This window comes from Salvelinus fontinalis, chromosome 32 (assembly GCF_029448725.1).
Source record: "Salvelinus fontinalis isolate EN_2023a chromosome 32, ASM2944872v1, whole genome shotgun sequence".
In the NCBI taxonomy this organism is placed as follows: domain Eukaryota; kingdom Metazoa; phylum Chordata; class Actinopteri; order Salmoniformes; family Salmonidae; genus Salvelinus; species Salvelinus fontinalis.
Genome location: NC_074696.1, coordinates 8,497,503 through 8,519,543, shown reverse-complemented (window position 1 = coordinate 8,519,543; position 22,041 = coordinate 8,497,503). Strand labels below are relative to the sequence as shown.

The 22,041-nt window shown below is 42.0% G+C and overlaps 1 protein-coding gene across 1 annotated transcript in view; it reads left to right on the top strand.

Moving 5' to 3' along the window:
- The first annotated feature begins 3,857 nt into the window (after window positions 1–3,857).
- Window positions 3,858–22,041, top strand: part of LOC129830685 (CD276 antigen-like) — a 36,292-nt gene continuing 18,108 nt past the window's right edge. The window contains exons 1-2 of the mRNA XM_055893288.1: window positions 3,858–4,329; window positions 10,922–11,284. Of these exons, the coding sequence (XP_055749263.1) occupies window positions 4,239–4,329; window positions 10,922–11,284 (454 nt within the window). The 5' untranslated portion in view covers window positions 3,858–4,238. The remainder of the gene's footprint in view (window positions 4,330–10,921; window positions 11,285–22,041) is intronic.

Below are 22,041 nucleotides of genomic sequence, written 5' to 3'. Positions count from 1 at the left end.
TATCAATTGCTCATGTCATGTTGATCAAAATATAGTAGATGGTTCTCTGTTGAATAGTCTTACCCCTCAAAACATCTAGGCATTAGTTCCTTGCATAAGCCATTACATGCAAAATTGTTGAACTATTTGTCATAAACTCTCAAGCATAGTTTTACACATTTCTATTAGACCTTTTGTACAAAAACGTGAATTGATGAATGGTGCAGGTGAAATTGACCCTCACTCATGAAGGAATGTAAAGTGTTAGTTCAACCAACAATCAACCAGTTGTCTAAATTGCTCAAAGCTGCATCTCATGAAGAATCAATTGGCAAGCATATATAGACAGACCACAACACAGAGTTGCAATTTTCCAATAATGGATGGACCAGGAAACGAACAGGGTCAACAGCCAAGAGGAGGAGGAAGAAGAGGAGCAAGGATGCGTGGTGGAAGGCAAAACAGAGGAAGAGGCAGAAGAGGACATAGGCGCATATCTGATGACATAAGGGCCACTATTGTAGACCATGTTGTCAATCATGGCCTTACAATGGCTGAGGCGGGTCGAAGGGTGCAGCCGAATATTGGGAGATCAACCGTGTCCTCAATAGTTCAAACGTTTCGAAGAGAGAACAGGTATGTCCACCAATGTACAGTGCACTGTTTCTGTATATAAGCAGTATACTGTATACTTCCTACAATGCTTCATATTACAGTAGTCCACTTGTATTTCACAGCATACAGAAATATACTCTATACAGATACATACTGCACCTTACATGCACCCACCTGTATAATGTAAAGTAATGTAAATGTAAAGAACACACCAGTAAAATGTGTGTTCGCATAGTTTTTGTCTATGTGAAAGTGTGCGATGCATCACTGCATTTTTCCCCGCATAGGACTGCAAGATTACCTCAAACCGGTGGCAGAGGACGCCTTTTCACACCTCAACAGGAGGAGGCTATTTGCATCTCAACCATCGACAGGGTGCTGCATAGAAACCAGATGAGTAGGAAACAGCTGTACCGTGTACCATTCCAAAGGAATGAGGACAGAGTTAAGGAGCTACGGTACCAGTATGTACAGGTAAAACATATACTGTATCTATGTAACTACTTTACAGCAACATTTTATAGTGATACATAGTACAGTAAGCATAAACTGCACACATTTCCATTGCTGTGGAAGGAACATGCAATATATGTACATTTTATGTCACTCTTCCTTACCAAAACAAATTCAACTGTGTGTTCTGGGATATAGCGTATAATGGAGTTGGAATCAAGTGAACCCTCTCACAACTTTGTATACGTGGATGAGGCTGGCTTCAACCTGACCAAATGCAGAAGGCGGGGTCGGAATATCATCGGTCACAGAGCTACTGTGGATTTGCCAGGCCAACGGGGAGGAAATATCAGCATGTGTGCTGCTATTTCGGAGCATGGTGTCCTAACCCATATCCCTCTTATAGGGCCATACAACACCCAGCATCTACTCAACTTTTTAGAGACTCTCTACAGGGCTCTCATCCCTGATGATGAGAGAGGTCTGTTTAGAGAGGATTTGCCAAAGTATGTGGTCATTTGTGATAATGTGAGTTTCCATCGATCAAACATCATAAGGCAATGGTTTGTGACCCACCCGAGGATGCTCATAGAATTCCTCTCACCTTATTCACCATTCTTTAACCCAATTGAGGAGTTCTTTTCAGCATGGAGGTGGAAGGTGTACGATCGTCAGCCACACACACATAGATGACCCTGCTGGCTGCAATGGATGCAGCATGTGAGGACATCACAGTAGACGCCTGCAGAGGATGGATAAGGCATTCCAAAAGATTCTTTCCACGTTGCATTGGAAGGGAAAATATCCGTTGTGATGTGGATGAGAATATGTGGGCCGACAGACAGGAACGTCTGGATGTGTAGAGACAGCACAACAGTGCTGCGGGCAAAGTTGTGCCTTAGGGGTGGTTTCCTGTGTTTCTTTCTAATTTAGTTTTTTTCCCTTTGTGCCCCTTGGGTTGTCCAGTCTCTTTCAATCAATAACCCACATACAGTAATATGTAAATAGTACTGTTGAAATTGATATATGCCATAGAAGTGCAGCCTTGTGCATTTTCAATACAGTAACTGTCATCCAAACTGTAGCCTAAGTTTACATCAGGTGATACTGTCAAAGTACACAGTTACACTGACAACATGCCTCAACATTTTGACGACCTTGTTCGTGAACAATGACTCAATGACTTATCATTCTGATGACACTGACATGATCATTGGCATGTATATTTACTTTTGAGAGACGTACTAAGGATTTTTAGTGACTGACTAGCTTTAGAAACATATCTATTGTATATTGCAGTTTGTACAAATTGTTCTGAGAAATGCACTTATTATTTTGCACATGTTAGGGATGATGTGGAAAAATGCACCAAAGCGACTGAGAAAAACTGTAATGTCATCATTCAGCCACAACTCAGTGAAACATAAGACAGTTTTTAATGTCCCGTTTGTAGGATGTATGTGCTCTTAGTTCGTCCCATTTATTTCCAGGGACTGAACATTGGCTAACTGTACGGATGGCGAAATCAGATTAGCCACTCGATCCTCACAAGGCACCCCGATCTCTTTCCGCCAAATCTCTGTTTCTTTCTCCTGCGAATGACGGGGATGAAGGGCCTGTTCGTGTGTTTGGAGTATATCCTTCACGCCCGACTCATTAAAGAAAAAATGATTTGTTCAATTCGAGGTGAGTAATCTCTGTTCTGATGTCCAGAAGTTATTTTTGGTCATAAGAGACGTTAGCAGCAACATAATGTACAAAATAAGTTACAAACAACGCAAAAAAAAAATAATAAAAATAGCACGGTTGATTAAGAGCCAATCAGACTGCAGCCATCCTCTCCGGCGCCATGTTACCAGGGCAACAGTAACAGTGGTGATTTTAGCTTGTACATTTTGGTGGGGCAAAACAAAATAATTGGAGAATGCATGCCAGCAAAGCCACTACATAACACAACACTAAACCGTACATTAACTGCACTATAACGGTGACAAACGGTGCCCTAAATAGACCAAATTGTTAGGGTGATGCACATACCAACATCTTACTACACAACATACACTTAGTATCACTTTCTTAGTTACAGTATACATATCTCCCTGGCATAGTACATCATTTATGCAGCAGCGTACAAGACATTTTTGGACTCACCTTGTTGTGCTCGGCTCACTTGAACAGGTGGCGTGGCGGTCCTCCGTGTTAGCAGTTGTTTTGACCCAGGCACATGCTTCATTGTTGAATGTTTATCATTTTAAACTTGGAAAAAAGTGCCTTAATCCCAGATTTGGGACCACACAGCCACTGTCACTGATTCCTTCCCTAACCACTCGTTGAATTTGCGATTTTCAACTTGTCGTGTAATGTTTATGTCCAATGGCCGATGAGCACCGTTTCGTTTTATCAATACTTTCTCTCCACTTTATAATACCAGCAGCCAAATGGATAGAATTTTCAATGTCTCCTCTCACATTTGGCAGTGATGTAATGTCCCCATGAGTGACAGAACACTGAGCCAATCACGGCGCAAGGCTCCATATATTCTGCTGGCATGCCCCACTACCACAGAAAGCACTGAGCTTGACAGAAACACCTGCATTTTGGAGCTACCTTACTCAAGAAAACAAAAAAGAGACCATGTTTGTATGCGGTTTTATTAACTCAATGATATATATTATTTTCACATTGCTTGCAAACTGATATGTGGCACGTTTTAATGCCAAAATAACATGTAAAACAGGCAAGCCTTATTTTTGCTAAAACTGTGTGGCTCAGAAAGGGGTGGGCTCTAGCCCCACCTGACGGAAATTATGGGTAGCAACTGAGCAATAAAAAAGCAATTGGATCGGGTCTGATGACTAGTCTACTTTTTGCTGTACCAAAAACAACCAAAATACCAAATATTGCTTAATTAGGGGAAACTGTGTTTTTATTTACAATGATGACTAGATTATTCTAGTAGATGTTTCTAGTAGACGTGACTCACCACGAGTCATTGGCACTCGTGTATGAGTCAGGTTGTTTATAACCTTTAGTAATACGGACTAAACGCCAATCCTCTCTACCTAACGACAGAAATAGGACGACGTGTACGTGTTTCCATCTGTACCAGGTTAGGCGGTTTCTAGCGGGACATTTATTTGCTTACAAAGAGGTGTTACATTTGAGATCCGTGGAAATAGTAAAAAGTCCCGATGGTAAAGTCTATTTTACAGCGTCCCATCAAACGATTAGAGATGTCGGAATGGTTCTTTATTCTGCTCATCGCTGCACTCAGAGACATTGGTAAGTTTTAATAAGATAAAGACATTTTCAGATTGTTTTGTAATTCTATATGAAAAGCACACGTATTGAGATATCGTAGTTGTGCCAGTTCCAACAGTTTTTAAATCAAAGTAATGTTTAATTATTATTACACAGTAATAGCCTACGCAGCCAACTGCCGTGGGTATTTATAAACACGTTTAAAGTAGCTGGATGAAGGACGTTCTTGCAAGGCTACTGTAATGATTTAAAGACAAAATATAATTTACAAGTGTACAACTAAATCTTTAAAGGGAAAATAACTATTCTGGTAAACAGCTGGATGAGTCTGGAGAAATGTAAGATGGAGTTCGACATTTACTGTGGTACACTGTAAAAAGAAAAGTTTCCTGCCTTTAGGAGTTCTTCGATGTGAGACTGTGGCGGTTCTTCAAATAACCCCTTTTAATGGATCCTTGAATAACCTTTTGAAGAACCTTCTCAGGTACATTTTTGAACTACCCCCACCCCTATTATTAATAATAAGACGCATAACAATAACACCATATTTTAGTTCTCAGCGTTTATTATGATTTTAGTGGCAAAGCAGAATAAAACAAATCTGAATATGAGTCAAACTACCAGCAGAGCCCCAAGTCACATAGATATATCCCCTGTAGTGTTGATGTAAATGTGAAGACAGTTTCAGGGTGGATATTCGAGGGATATTCGCCTGTAGATTTCCTTACTTTCACCAACAGCAGTTAGGGACCGTCAACATAGTGACAAATCCATTTTTTACAAATTTCAATAGCTCTTTAAACAATACTCCTAACACTTTCACAACTGGTTGTAGCTATAGATGGCATAGACACACATTGCACACACCTTTTTTTTGTCGATTTACATTTTGCACTATTTTAAATTATTTGTTTTACATTTTTTAATTTCAATAGCTCATTGGTCATATGACCTACTTGTCACGTTCGTCGTAATCCTCCTCGTCTGAGGGGGAGTAAGGATCGGACCAAAGCGCAGCGTGGTTTGAATACATCTTCTCTATTTATTATAACGAAGACGAAGAACACTAAACAAACTTACGAAAACAACAAAACGAACGAACGTGAAGATATATATGAAAAGTGCAGACACAGGCAACTTACACATAGACATAGACAATAACCCACAACCCACAATACAAAACAGACTACCTAAATATGGTTCCCAATCAGAGACAACACAAAACACCTGCCTCTGATTGAGAACCATATCAGGCCAAACTAGAAAACCCCACATAGAAACAGACAACATAGAACTGCCCACCCCAACTCACGCCCTGACCATACTAACTAAAGACAAAACAAAGGAAAATATAGGTCAGAACGTGACACTACTGACTTCAAACAAGGTTCAGAATGTCCACTGACTATACTTCTATATCGCACACCCTTTAGTTTATCCATTTTCATCTCACAATATTTTACATGAATTTTTCAACATTTAAAATTTCAATAGCTCCTTGGTCATGTTTTATTTATTTTTTATTTTACCGTTATTTTACCAGGTAAGTTGACTGAGAACACGTTCTCATTTGCAGCAACGACCTGGGGAATAGTTACAGGGGAGAGGAGGGGGGATGAATGAGCCAATTGTAAACTGGGGATTATTAGGTGACCATGATGGTTTGAGGGCCAGATTGGAAATTTAGCCAGGACACCGGGGAAAGACGAAATCCGAAAGACGGCACCCTATACAGGACAGTGTCCCCAATCACTGCCCTGGGGCATTGGGATATTTTTTAGACCAGAGGAAAGAGTGCCTCCTACTGGCCCTCCAACACCACTTCCAGCAGCATCTGGCCTCCCATCCAGGGAATGACCAGGACCAACCCTGCTTAGCTTCAGAAGTCTTTCGGATGGGACGTTAAACGGGTGTCCTGACTCTCTGAGGTCATTAAAGATCCCGTGGCACTTATCGTAAGAGTAGAGGTGTTAACCCCGGTGTCCTGGCTAAATTCCCAATCTGTCCCTCAAAAACCATCATGGTCACCTAATAATCCCCAGTTTACAATTGGCTCATTCATCCCCCTCCTCTCCCCTGTAACTATTCCCCAGGTCGTTGCTGCAAATGAGAACGTGTTCTCAGTCAACTTACCTGGTAAAATAACGGTAAAATAAAAAAATAAAATAAAATATGTTCTCATGTTCTGAGCAAGGAACTTAAACGTTAGCTTTCTTACATGGCACATATTGCACTTTTACTTCTCCAACACTTTGTTTTTGCATTATTTAAATCAAATTGAACATGTTTCATTATTTATTTGAGGCTAAATTGATTTTTATTTATGTATTATATTAAGTTAAAATAAGTGTTCATTCAGTATTGTTGTAATTGTCATTATTACATATACATTTTAAAAAATTGTCCGATTAATCGTACCAGCTTTTTTTGGTCCTCCAATAATCGTATCGGTATCGGCGTTGAATATCATAATCGGTCGACCTCTAGTTCAGGTCCTCCGAGAGAGAGAAAGAGAGAATTAGAGAGAGCATACTTAAATTCACACAGGACACCGGATAAGACAGTAGAAATACTCCAGATATAACAGAATGACACATAGCCTGAGAACCTAGCCCCCTGACCCCATAAACAGGAGGGGTCAGGAGACACTGTGGCCCCGTCCGACGATAACCCCGGACAGGGCCAAACAGGTAGGATATAACCCCACCCACCTTGCCAAAGCACAGCCCCCACACCACCAGAGGGATATCTTCAATCACCAACTGACCATCCTGAGACAAGGCCGAGTATAGCCCACAAAGATCTCCGCCATGGCACAACCAAGGGGGGCAACCCAGACAGGAAGATCACGTCAGCGACTCAACCCACTCAAGTGACGCACCCCTCCTAGAGACGGCATTGAAGAGCACCAGTAAGCCAGTGACCCAGCCCCTGTAATAGGGTTAGAGGCAGAGAATCCCAGTGGAGAGAGGGGAACCGGCCAGGCAGAGACAGCAAGGGCGGTTCGGTGCTCCAGTGTCTTTCCGTTCACCTTCACACCCCTGGGCCAGACTACACTCAATCATAGGACCTACTGAAGAAATAAGTCTTCAATAAAGACTTAAAGACTTAAAAGTTGAGACCGAGTCTGCGTCTCTCACATGGGTAGGCAGACCATTCCATAACAATGGAGCTCTATAGGAAAAAGCCCCGCCTCCAGCTGTTTGCTACACATTGCACACCCTTTAGTTTGTCCATTTTCATCTCACAAGATCTAAATTTAAAATTTCAATAGCTCCTTTTAAATTTCCTTTGTTAATATGGACTCTTTTGATCTAAATTGCTTTTGTTTTATAGATGAGTACTGAATTGCATGGCCTCTAAAGGCACATTTAAAAGTGTCCCATACAATAAAGGGGTCTGAAAAAGTCAGTTATAAAATCTTCTGTCCTAGTTCTAAACAATTTATCATCTAGTAGGCTTTGATTAAGTATCCTCGCCCACGTGGAAATTCTGTAAGAGTAATATATATGCCAATTATGTGATGATCCGACCGCATTCTGTCCCCTATCAACACTTTTTAAAACTTTTGGTGGCAGAGAGAATAGCATAAGAAAGTAGTCTCAAATGTAGGCTAGCTCACGTCTTAGTCAGCAAATAAATGTTGCGCCAGAAACCGCCTAACCTGGTACAGATTGAAACACTTAGACGTCGTCCTATTTCTGTAGTTAGGTAGAGAGGATTGGAGTTCAGTCACTTTTTCAACTTTTGGTGGCAGAGAGAATGACATAAGAAAGTAGTCAAGACGACTAGCTTGATTAAGCCTCTGCCATGTATATCTCACTAGGTCAGGATATTAAACCTCCTCCATGTATATCTCACTAGGTCAGGATATTAAATCTCCTCCATGTATATCTCACTAGGTCAGGATATTAAACCTCCTCCATGTTTATCTCACTAGGTCAGGATATTAAACCTCCTCCATGTATATCTCACTAGGTCAGGATATTAAACCTCCTCCATGTTTATCTCACTAGGTCAGGATATTAAACCTCCATGTTTATCTCACTAGGTCAGGATATTAAACCTCCTCCATGTATATCTCACTAGGTCAAGATATTAAACCTCCTCCATGTATATCTCACTAGGTCAGGATATTAAACCTCCTCCATGTATATCTCACTAGGTCAGGATATTAAACCTCCTCCATGTATATCTCACTAGGTCAGGATATTAAACCTCCTCCATGTTTATCTCACTAGGTCAGGATATTAAATCTCCTCCATGTTTATCTCACTAGGTCAGGATATTAAACCTCCTCCATGTATATCTCACTAGGTCAGGATATTAAACCTCCTCCATGTATATCTCACTAGGTCAGGATATTAAACCTCCTCCATGTATATCTCACTAGGTCAGGATATTAAACCTCCTCCATGTATATCTGACTAGGTCAGGATATTAAACCTCCACCATGAATATCTCACTAGGTCAGGATATTAAACCTCCTCCATGTATATCTCACTAGGTCAGGATATTAAACCTCCTCCATGTATATCTCACTAGGTCAGGATATTTAAGTCTCCATATATCCACTAAATCCAATATATCCATGACATTCATGATTTTTTAAGTGCCTGAGGGTGATAGTTTGTAGTGTGATTTCCTTTCTGGTCCATAGAGGTATTTAAGACCGTACTAAGAGAGTTGATCAATTCTTAGATATATTTTCAAAGAAGCTTGGATCATCATTATTTGGACCGTATAGATTAGTAAGCAATTTCTATTTATTGTCCAATAAAATATTTAAAATAATCCATCTACCTACATCTGTTTGGACAATTTGCACATTTGGATAAAAATTACTGTTAATTAAAACAATCATCCCTTTTGAGTTTCTTTGCCCCCATGGGAGAAATATATTTCAGCCCCCCACCAGTCCTTTTTCCACAAAACGTAATCTAAAACTGTTGAATGAGTTTCCTGTAAATAATAGATATTGTAATGACCCGGCTGGGTCATTAAAGAGAAAAGAGACGGACTCCAGGTGTACAGGTCAGAACACAGGTTTATTCCTAAACTGGGCTATTGTTCAGGCCACAGCCCACGCCGCTAATGCCGAACGTACACAATTATACATGTCGAGTTAAGGTCACTCTCATAGGAACAGATCAAGGCCCGAACAGAAGAGAGCGATATGAGACACTCATCCCTCTTTATGCATTTCCAAATCCCGCGGGATTACCCATCATACCCCCCCAACCTTTCCATCTGTCCTGACATATTTAACCCCTGCTAGTAGCCATGAGAACCATAACACACCCACAAACACAGAACACAATACCGGGTCGTTACAATATTATATTCCTTCTCTTTTAGTCATATAAATACTGATCGTCTGTTCTTATTATCTGCTAAGACTTTACAATTGTAACTGACTGTACTTATTTCACCACTTACCAAAATGACACAACTTTCAATTCTATTTGTCAAAATATATGTTTGTAAACGTACCATTAAAAAGTAACATGATGATTGAGTGTCTATATAGCTGTTCCATGATATTTGCATTTCTAAATAAATAAATGTTGAAAATCTTATTTCCATTTAGCTGATGATTGTCTTCATTCGGCTCTGATCTCTGATCTCTCATCTCTCATCTCTCATCTCTGATCTCTGATCTCTGCTCTCTGATCTCTGATCTCTGATCTCTGGTCTCTGGTCTCTGGTCTCTGGTCTCTGATCTCTGATCTCTCATCTCTCATCTCTCATCTCTCATCTCTGTTCTATGTGTAATGAAACAGGCAGGGAGAGTGAGCTTGTCCGTGGTGGTTGGCGAACCCTCAAACTTCTGGCCTGTAGCCCTGCGAAGCATAGATTGTAATCATTATTTTTGAGTAAATATTAGGATATGGGAGGGTGTAAAAATGTTTTTACAGTACAAGGTATGGGTCATGCGAAAATATTTTGGCCGAAGTGAGTAGCTGTTTTTTAGGGGATAGCTCCAGTTGGACCAGCTCCAGTTGGACCAGCCCCAGTAAACGCTGAACTGTCCAAAACCACTCTTACATTCATAGACAAAGCAATGCAATGTTTTTAAACTATACAGTGTTTATTAACTATTAAAAGTAAGACAAGTTTATATTTTGGAACAGTGATGTCGTACGCTAAGACAGTTGAACTAAGCTCACGAGGCTTTTAATATATTCTTCAAGAATCAATGATGATATATCATTCATTTAAAAGTACAGGAATTGGATGTAGAAATCTCAGATTACCCCTTTAGCCCCTTTGCATAAGGAATTTTAGGGCAATCTAATGTACTGTATCTTCCTCCTACATTAGACCTCTACACTGACCATGGATTAGAGCTAGTAGGCAGGTTGTTAACTGAGTAAATTTGAAGTTGTGTGTACTTATGGACATGATTTATGTGCATTGTGGAGAGCGGAGCCTAAGGCTATGGAAGCCATGTGTACTGATGGGAAATCCATTTCCTCTGCTTTACAAACCATCACACACTACCACATCTCTCCCCTTTGTTATAAGTTCATATTTTAATAACCCTTTTGTCCCTACCATGACACACACACACCCAGACACACAAACTCAAGTCTCTCCCTTGTTCCCCCAGATGCCTTCGAAGTACAGGCGCCCCAGCCCAGAGTGGTAGCCGTCTATGACCAGCCGGTTGTTTTGGGCTGTGTGTTCCCCCCTAGCCTTGACCCTGGTGCCCCCCTGAAAGAGGATCTCGTGGTGACATGGCAGAGGGTAGAAGATTTGCGGGTGGTCCACAGTTTCTACTACGGAACAGACCAACTGGCGCACCAGAGCGGGGAGTACCACAACCGCACTGGACTGTTCCATTCCCAGCTCCCTGGGGGAAACGCATCCCTCAGGTTGGAGAGTGTAGGTCCAGGGGATCAGGGAAGATATCTCTGTTCGGTTAATAACATGAAGGGGACAGGAAAGGCTGAGGTCCAGCTCAAATACGCAGGTAGGTTCTCTTTTCTTCTCTCTACTCTATTCCTCCTACTTCTCCTGATGTCTTTTGTTCAATTAGCTTTCCTCATTTAGGTGTCGCCCATCTTCCCCATTATCCCCTGGGTATTTATATCTGTGTTCTCTGTTTGTGTGTTGCCAGTTCGTCTTGTCAGGTCTTACCAGCGTGTTTTCCCCTTCTCCCTGTTTTCTCAAGTTCTGTTTCATAGTTTCCCCAGTTCTGACCATTCTGCCTGCCCTGACCCCGAGCCTGCCTGTCATTCTGTACCTGCCTGACTCTGACCTGTTTCTGAACCTCTGCCTGTCCTGACCCCGAGCCTACCTGCCGTTCTGTACCTTATTGACTCTGCCCTGGTTTACGGACCTCTGCCTGCCTTTGACCTGTCTTTTGCCTGCCCCCTGTTTGGGTCAATAAACATCTGTGACTCTAGATGTCTGCATCTGGGTCTTAACCTGAGTTCTGAGGGTACGAACTGGCCATGACTGACCCAGCAGGCTCAGACCAGCTCCACTGGTCTATCTCCCTGCAAGGAGCCACCATTGGAAGACACAAGGAGTTACTGCAATGTCTTATGAAGGGACTCCATACCCTGGCAGAATGCCGTGACCAGGCGTTCGACGCATTGCTGGAGAAATTGCGCAGATTCCCTACTAGGCAGCGGGTCACACCAGTAATCTCCCAGCCTACCCCATTGTCCTGAGAACCCCACTTATCTCCTCCGGAGCGCTACGCTGGAGATTCTGGAACCTGCCTGGCTTTTCTCTCCCAGTGCTCCCTCATTTTCGAGCTGCAGCCTTCTTCGTTCTCCACTGAGCGCTCGAGGATAGAGTACATCATAACGCTGATGACTGGGAGGGCACTCGCCTGGGCCACGGTGGTGTGGGAGCAACAGTCCACCGTCTGCCTCAGTCTGGAGGAGTTCGTAGCGGAGGTTCGGAAGGTGTTTGATTCTCCGTTATCCGGGAGAGAGGCTGCTCGTGACTTGCTCCAGCTATGTCAAGACTCCCGTAGTGTGACAGACTACACAGTGGATTTTCGCACGTTGGTGGCTGAGAGTGCCTGGAACCCAGAGTATTGTTTGACATGTTCCTTCACAGAGTATCGGAGGTGATTAACTTCTTTGGGCTGCAGGGGGCAGTATTGAGTAGCTTGGATGAAAGGTGCCCATTTCAAACGGCCTCGTACTCAATTCTTGCTCGTACAATATGCATATTATTATTACTATTGGATAGAAAACACTCTCAAGTTTCTAAAACCGTTTGAATTATATCTGTGAGTAAAACAGAACTCATTTTGCAGCAAACTTCCTGCTAGGAAGTGGAAAATCTGAAATCGATGCTCTGTTCCAGGGCATCCCTATTCATTTGCTTGATATGTATTAGTATACATGCACTTCATACGCCTTCCACTAGATGTCAATAGGCAGTGAGAGAAGAAATGGAGTGTATAGCTTGATCTGAGGTCGAATAAGAGCTCTTGGCATGACGTGACACCAATTTCCTGTTTTCTGGAAGGCGCGAGAAGGAACCAGGGATTGCCTTCTGAAAAGCTGTCGTTATAGACGGCTACTATCTCCGGCTTTGATTTTATTTGATAAATGTGACAATATCATCGTAAAGTATGTTTTTTCAATATAGTTTTATTAGATTATTGAAATTTTTCAGGAGGTTAGGTGTGTTGCGTTCTCTGCGTTTGTTCAGGAAGGAGAGCTTCGTGCCACTTGGCTAGTGTGCTTGCTAATTCAAGAGGGAAAAATGCCATTCTAAAACCAAACAACGATTGTTCCCGACAAAGCACTTGTGCAACATTCTGATGGGAGATCATCAAAAGCAGGACCCATTTATGATGTTATTTCATATATCTGTCGAACATGTGTACTATTAGTTTGTGCCCAGATTTTGGGCGCTCTCTCGCCATAACATAAGCTGCATGTCGTAATGAAGTTATTTTTAGAATTATAACACGGCGATTGCATTAAGAACTAAGCTATCTTTAATTTGCTGTCCAACATGTATTTTTTAGTAACGTTTATGAATAGTTATTTGATTAGATTAGGTGCCTCTCCAAGATTTCTCCGGACATTGTTATTGCATTTTGCCTAGTATTCACATTGTATAACCACAATTTGTGCCGCTAAATATGCACATTTTCGAACAAACAATATATGTATTGTGTAATATGATGTTATAGGACTGTCATCTGATGAATTTTGAGAAGGTTAGTGAAATAATTAATATCTTTTGCTGGTTTATTCGTTATCGCTACTGTTAGCTTGAATCAATGCTGTTGTGTTTTTGGCTATTGTGGTAAGCTAATATAATGCTATATTGTGTTTTCGCTGTCAAACACTTAAAGAATCGGAAATATTGGCTGGATTCACAAGATGCTTGTTTATCATTTGCTGTACACCATGTATTTTTCATAAATGTTTTATGATGAGTATTTAGGTATTTGACGTTGGTGTCTGTAATTATTCTGGCTGCTTCGGTGCTATTTCCGATTGTAGCTGCAATGTAAAACTATGATTTATACCTCAAATATGCAAATTTTTCTAACAAAACATATATTTATTGTATAACTTGTTATACGACTGTCATCTGATGAAGTTGTTTCTTGGTTAGTTTGGTTGGTTCTTGGTTGGTTTTGTGAAGGCTACCTGTGCTGTGAAAAATGTCTGTGCTTTTTTGTATTTGGTGGTGAGCTAACATAAATATACGTGGTGTTTTCGCTGTAAAACATTTTAAAAATCGGACATGTTGGCTGGATTCACAAGATGTGTATCTTTCATTTGCTGTATTGGACTTGTTAATGTGTGAAAGTTAAAAATTTCAAAAAATATCTTTTGAATTTCGCGCCCTGCACTTGGACGGGCTGTTGTCATAAGTGTACCGGCACTGCCCTGCAGCCATAAGAAGTTAAAGATGAGCTCGCAGCTCAGGAGCTGCACATGGACCTTGACTCCCTCATAGCCTTGACCATCCGGATAGATTGGCGACTTCGAGAACGTAGAAGGGAAAGGGAATCTGTACTCTGTCGCCCAGGTTCGCACTCGATTCACCCCTCGCCTTCGAAGAATCCCGATGACCCCCGAAGTCTACATGTCCAAGTGCCTGCCAGCCAGTCTCCCGTCAGACCCTGGCCTTTGTGTGACAGCACTTTTGGTGGCCTACCTTGGCTACTCACGTCTCTGCGTTCGTCGCCGCATGATCTGTGAGCAGAACAAGACTACCCGGCAAGCTCTGGCTGGTCTCCTTCAACCCCTGCCTGTTCCTCACCGTCCCTGGTCACACATCTCCCTGGACTTTGTCACGAGTCTCTATTGGCCCTTTCCCCATCTCCAAGATCATTAGACCCCTCTGCTGTTGGTCTTCTGTTGCTCCGTACCCTCCGTATACATCCCACTTTCAAACCCATGTGTCACAGCCCTTTGTCTCGTGTTTTCAATGTTGCCACATTTTTTTGCAGTATTGAAAACAGGATGCATTCTTTTGTCATATTTTTATTCTCTACGGGCTTCCTTCTTTTCACTCTGTCATTTAGTATTGTGGAGTAATTACAATGTTTTTGATACATCCTCAGTTTTCCCCTGTCAAAGTCATTGAACTCTGTAACTGTTTTAAAGTCACCATTGGCCTCATGGTGAAAATCCTGAGCGGTTTCCTTCCTCTCCGCCAACTGAGTTATCAAGGACGCCTGTATCTTTGTAGTGATGATACGCTTGATACGCCATCCAAAGTGTAATTAATATGAACTCTCATCTATGTAATTAATATGATCTCTCACCATGCTCATAGGGATATTCAATCTCCTCTTTAAATAGGTGCCCTTTTTTGCAAGGCATTGGATATCCTCCCTGGTCTTTATGGTTGAATCTGTGTTTGAAATTCACTGCTTGACTGAGGGACCTTAGGGAAAACCTCGCTGGTCTTTATTGTTGAACCTTTTGTTTGAAATTCACTGTTCGACTGAGGGACCTTAGGGAAAACCTCGCTGGTCTTTGTGGTTGAATCTGTGTTTGAAATTCACTGCTTGACTGAGGGACCTTAGGGAAAACCTCGCTGGTCTTTGTGGTTGAATCTGTGTTTGCAATTCACTGCTTGACTGAGGGACCTTAGGGAAAACCTCGCTGGTCTTTGTGGTTGAATCTGTGTTTGAAATTCACTGCTTGACTGAGGGACCTTAGGGAAAACCTCGCTGGTCTTTGTGGTTGAATCTGTGTTTGAAATTCACTGTTCGACTGAGGGACCTTAGGGAAAACCTCGCTGGTCTTTGTGGTTGAATCTGTGTTTGAAATTCACTGCTTGACTGAGGGACCTTAGGGAAAACCTCGCTGGTCTTTGTGGTTGAATCTGTGTTTGAAATTCACTGCTTGACTGAGGGACCTTAAGGAAAATCTCGCTGGTCTTTGTGGTTGAATCTGTGTTTGAAATTCACTGTTCGACTGAGGGACCTTAGGGAAAACCTCGCTGGTCTTTGTGGTTGAATCTGTGTTTGAAATTCACTGCTTGACTGAGGGACTGTAACGGCTCTCGTTTGTAGAAGGAGACCAAGGCGCAGCGTGGTAGGCGTACATCGTCTTTTTATTGACGACACCAAACAAAATAACAAAGACAAAAAAACGAAAGCGCTCAGTTCTGTCAGGCACAGACACTAAACAGAAAACAAGATCCCACAAAACCCAAAAGGAAAATGACAACTTATATATGATCCCCAATCAGAGACAACGAATAACAGCTGCCTCTGATTGGGAAACACACTCGGCCAAAAACAAAGAAATAGAAAACATAGACTTTCCCACCCGAGTCACACCCTGACCTAACCAAACATAGAGAATAATAAGGAACTCTAAGGTCAGGGCGTGACAGGGACCTTACAGATAATTGTATGCGAGGGGTACAGAAATAAGGTGGTCATTAAAAAATTATGTTAAACACTATTATTGCACATAGAGTGAGTCCATGCAACTTATTATGTGACTTGTTAAGCACATATTTACTCCTGAACTTATTTCAGTACAGATGCATCAAAACTGTGACCGAGAGACTAAAAAACAATAATCTAATCTCATAGATCAGAGATCATAGATCATAAATGAGAGATCATATATCAGAGATCATAGATCAGAGATCATAGACGAGAGATCATATATGAGAGATGAGAGATGATAGATCAGAGATCATAGATGAGAGATCATAGATGAGAGATCAGAGATGATAGATGAGAGATCATAGATGAGAGATCAGAGATGAGAGAGCAGAGATCATAGATGAGAGATCAGAGATGAGAGAGCAGAGATCAGAGATCAGAGATCAGAGATGAGAGATCAGAGATCAGAGATCAGAGAGCATAGATCAGAGATCAGAGAGCAGAGATTAGATATGAGAGATCATAGAAGTTGTTTTTCAGTCTCTCGTTCAGGAGTAAAGCAACTTCTATCTCAAGGCCGTCAGACTGATACATAGTCACCACTAGCAGGCCTCTGACCAATACCCTGCCCTGAACTTTAGTCACTGTTACTAGACGGCTACCACCTGGTTACTCAACCCTGCACCTTAGAGACTGCTGCCTACAGACAAGGAACACTGGTCACTTTAATAATGTTACTCAACCCTGCACCTTAGAGACTGCTGCCTACAGACAAGGAACACTGGTCACTTTAATAATGTTTACACACTGTTTTACTCCTTTCATGTGTAAACTCAGAAAAAAGAAACGTCCCTTTTTCAGGACCACGTCTTTCAAGGATAATTCGTAAAAATCCAAATAACTTCACAGATCTTCATTGTAAAGGATTTAAACAATGTTTCCCATGTTTGTTCAATGAACCATTAACAATAAATGAACATGCACCTGTGGAACGGTTGTTAAGGCACTAAAAGCTTACAGACGGTAGGCAATTAAGGTCACAGTTATGAAAACTTAGGACACTAAAGAGGCCTTTCTACTGACTCTGAGAAACACCAAAAGAAAGATGCCCAGGGTCCCTGCTCATCTGTGTGAACATGCCTTAGGCATGCTGCAAGGAGGCATGAGGACTGCAGATGTGGCCAGGGCAATAAATTGCTATGTCCGTACTATGAGACGCCTAAGACAGCGCTACAGGGAGACAGGACGTACAGCTGATCGTCCTCGCAGTGGCAGACCACGTGTAACAACACCTGCACAGCATCGGTACATCTGAACATCACACCTGCGGGACAGGTACAGGATGGCAACAACAACTGCCCGAGTTACACCAGGAACACACAATCCCTCCATCAGTGCTCAGACTGTCCTCAATAGGCTGAGAGAGGATGGAATGAGGCCTTGTAGGCCTGTTGTAAGGCATGTCCTCACCAGACATCACCAGCAACAACGTTGCCTATGGGCACAAACCCACCGTCGCTGGACCAGACAGGACTGGCAAAAAGTGCTCTTCACTGATGAGTCGCGATTGTGTCTCACAAGGGGTGATGGTTGGATTCGCGTTTATTGTCAAAGGAATGAGCATTACACCGAGGCCTGTACTCTGAAGGGGGATCGATTTGGAGGTGGAGGGTCCGTCATGGTCTGGGGCGGTGTGTCACAGCATCATTGGACTGAGATTGTTGTCATTGCAGGCAATCTCAACGCTGTGCGTTACAGGGAAGACATCCTCCTCCCTCATGTTGTACCCTTCCTGCAGGCTTATCCTGACATGACCCTCCAGCATGACAATGCCACCAGCCATACTGCTTGTTCTGTGCATGACTTCCTGCAAGACAGGAATGTCAGTGTTCTGTTATGGGCAGCCAAGAGCCCGGATCTCAATCCCATGGAGCATGTCTGGGACCTGTTGGATCGGAGGGTGAGGGCTAGGGCCATTCCCCCCCAGAAATGTCCGGGAACTTGCAGGTGCCTTGGTGGAAGAGTGGGGTGACATCTCAAAGCAAGAACTGGCAAATCTGGTTCAGTCCATGAGGAGGAGATGCACTGCAGTACTTAATGCAGCTGGTGGCCACACCAAATACTGACTGTTACTTTTGATTTTGACCCCCCTTTGTTCAGGGACACATTATTCAATTTCTGTTAGTCACATGTCTGTGGAACTTGTTCAGTTTATGTCTCAGTTGTTGAATCTTGTTATGTTCATACAAATATTTACACATGTTAAGTTTGCTGAAAATAAACACAGTTGACAGTGAGAGGACGTTTCTTTTTTTGCAGAGTTTATATAGTGTATTCTAGTCAAGGCCATCCTATTTAACTATTGCTGTAAATGTACTATTCTATCCTAGATATTCTTCAGATATGCTACATATTATGATATGCTACATATCAAGTCTCTTCATCTTATTGGGGTCCTTTTAGTAGTGGTTTCTTTGCAGAAATTTGACCATGAAGGCCTGATTCACGCAGTCTCCTCTGAACAGTTGATGTTAAGATGTGTCTGTTACTTGAACTCTGTGAAGAATTTATTTAGGCTGCAATCTGAGGTCTGCATTTAACTCTAATGAATGAAATCCTCTGCAGCAGAGGTAACTCTGGGTCTTCCTTTCCTTTGGCGGTCCTCATGAGAACCAGTTTCATTATAGCGCTTGATGGTTTTTACGACTGCACTTGAAGAAACTTGACATTTTATGGATTGACTGACCTTCATTTCTTAATAAAACAATGTTGGAATGTGGTTTCTCTTTGCTCATTGTCTCTAATTGGGAACCATATTTAGGGCGTGAGTTGGGGTGGGCAGTCTATGTTTTCTGTTTCTATGTGGGGTTTCTTGTTTGGCCTGATATGGTTCTCAATCAGAGGCAGGTGTTAGTCATTGTCTCTGATTGGGAACCATATTTAGGTAGCCTGTTTTGTAGTGTGTTTTGTGGGTGATTGTTCCTGTTCGCGTGTTCCTGTTTTGTCTGTGTTCACTAGTTCGGGACTGTAGCTTTGTTGGTTTTCGTCAGTTTATTGTTTTTGTTCTTGAAAAAGTATTCTAATAAATATGGATACGTACCACGCTGCTCATTGGTCCTCTCCTTCCACCGACGAGAGCCGTTACAGACGGGGTCCTGAAAAAGGGACGTTTCTTTTTTTGATGAGTTTATATCATCCTATGAGCCCAATATCTAATATATATATATATATACACCAGTCAAAAGTTTTAGAACACCTACTCATTCAAGGGATTTTCTTTATTTTTACTATTTTCTACATTGTAGAATAATAAGGATGGACTGTCGTTTCTCTTTGGTTATTTGAGCTGTTTTTGCCATAATATGGACTTGGTCTTTTACCAAATAGGGCTATCTTTTGTATAGCAACCTTACCTGGTCACAGCACAACTGATTGGCTCAAATGCATTAAGAAGGAAAGACATTCCACTCATTTACATTTAACAAGGCACACCAGTTAAATGAAATTCATTCCAGGTGAGTACCTCATGAAGCTGGTTGAGAGAATGCCAAAGCTGTCATCAAGGTAAAGGGTGGCTACTTTGAAGTATCTCAAATATAAAATATATTTTGATTTGTTTAACACTTCTTTGGTTACTACATGATTCCATACGTGTTATTTCATAGTTTTGATGTCTTCACTATTATTCTACAACGTACAAAATAGTACAAATAAAGAAAAACCCTTGAATGAGTAGGTGTTCTAAAATGTTTGACTGACCTGTATATGTAGAGAGAGAGAAAGAGAGAGAGAAAGAGAAAGAGAAAGAGAGATACTTTTTTGTATATAGTGTATGTGGACTACCCTTCAAATTAATGGTGTCTGCTATTTCAGCCACATCCGTTGCTGACAGGTGTATAAAATCAACCACACATTGATGCAATCTCCATAAATAAACATTGGCAGTAGAATGGCCCTGATGAACTCAGTGACTTTCAACATGGCACCGTCATAGGATCCCAATTTTCCAACAAGTCAGTTGGTCAAATGTCTGCCCTGCTAGAGCTGCCCCCGGTCAACTGTAAGTGCTGTTATTGTGACGTGGAAACGTCTAGGAGCAACAAGTGGTAGACCACACGAGCTCAGAGAACCGGACCGCCGAGCGCTGAAGCTCGTAATAATCATCAGTCCTCGGTTACAACACTCACTACCGAGTTCCAAACTGCTTCTGGAAGGAATGACAGCACAATCACTATTTGTCAGGAGCTTCATGAAATGGATCACCATGCGCAATGCCAAGGAGAGGTGTAAAGCTCGCCGCCATTGGACTCTGGAGCAGTGGAAACACGTTCTCTGGAGTGATGAATCACTCTTTTCCATCTGGCAGTCTGATCTGGGTTAGGCGCATGCCAGGAGAACGCTACCAAACTGCCAACTGTGAAGTTTGATGGACGAGGAATTAATGGTTGGGGGCTGATTTTCTTGGTTCAGGCCCCTCGGTTCAAGTTCAAGGGAAATATTAACTCTACAGCATACAATAACATTCTAGACAATTCTGTGATTCCAACTTCGTGGCAACAGTTTGAGGATCACCCTTTCCTGTTTCAGCAAGACAACGCCCCGGTGCACAAAGCGAGGTTCATAGAGAAGCGGTTTGTTGAGATCGGTGTGGAAGAACTTGACTGGCCTGCACAGAACCCTGACCTCAACCCCATCAAACACCTTTGGGATGAATTGGAACACCGACTGCAAGCCAAGCCTAATCGCCCAACATCAGTGCCCGAGCACACTGTTCAATTATATTCTTCTTACTATAAAATCATATAAAATAAAAGAATATAACGGGACTTCTAAGCGTATCTTGATGGCAATATGAACATGCCTACAGCCTATGTGCCGTGGAGCCCAGCCAGATAACATACAGTAGATCAACTCATATTCTGTTCTTCTGAAATACATTTTCTTTCTTATCATAATGTTTTTTAGACCTTAAACACAAATGCATTATGGGTTATGGACATTTTTAAATGTAGATGTTCCAAAGGCATCAGCTGCTTGTATGTGTGGAGGCATGGAGATGCTCAATGTGTTTGTTAATTAACTGTCAATTACCGTGCGATCGGCAGTCTTTTGCCTGACAATAACCAGCTGCCACAGCTCTACCCTGACCTAGATTTATTTTTGGCTTTTAAAGCAGACAGGCTGACCTGAATTGGAGTCCCTCTATTTTACTCTCGAAGTATGCTTCATCAGGGAGGCTTCAACTCATTTCCAGTTTTAGTGGTATTACTACACAGGGATTAGATCCCGTAAAGAAGCGTGAATATTGGTGGGAAAATAAACATGCCTGTCATCTCAGTGAAAAAGACATTCTTTAGATTACATGGTAGGAAATATGACGTGTGTTTGAAAAGATAATATACGGTCAGCTAGCCTCCTTCTGACTCAGAATAACAAGTTCTGGAAAAACATTGACATCCTTTTGGTCTGGACTCTTCCCCAAACTCACTGGCTGCTTCCCAAATGGAACCATATTCCCTATCCACCCTACTACTTTATACCAGGAACCACTGAGCTTCATTATCGAGTTACATATCCTCCCTTCAACCAGCCCCCTTCTCTTCTCATCACTGTTCTCTTTTTACACTCTTGTTTTATCCGTTTTTTTCTTCTTTAACTCTCTCTCTCTCCCCTCTTTGAATGTGGCTTATTTGGAAGAAGACGTCAACACATTTCCTGAGAATTAGATTGGTCAATTAGGTTCGTCTGGCCCACGGATTTGGGGACTGACAGATGAATGGTTTCTTTGTCCCTCTGTTTCCCCTGTTTCCCCCTTCATGTAATGCCTGACTGTTCTCTATTCCAATCCACTCTCTCTCTCCTCTCTCTCTCTCTCTCTCTCTTTC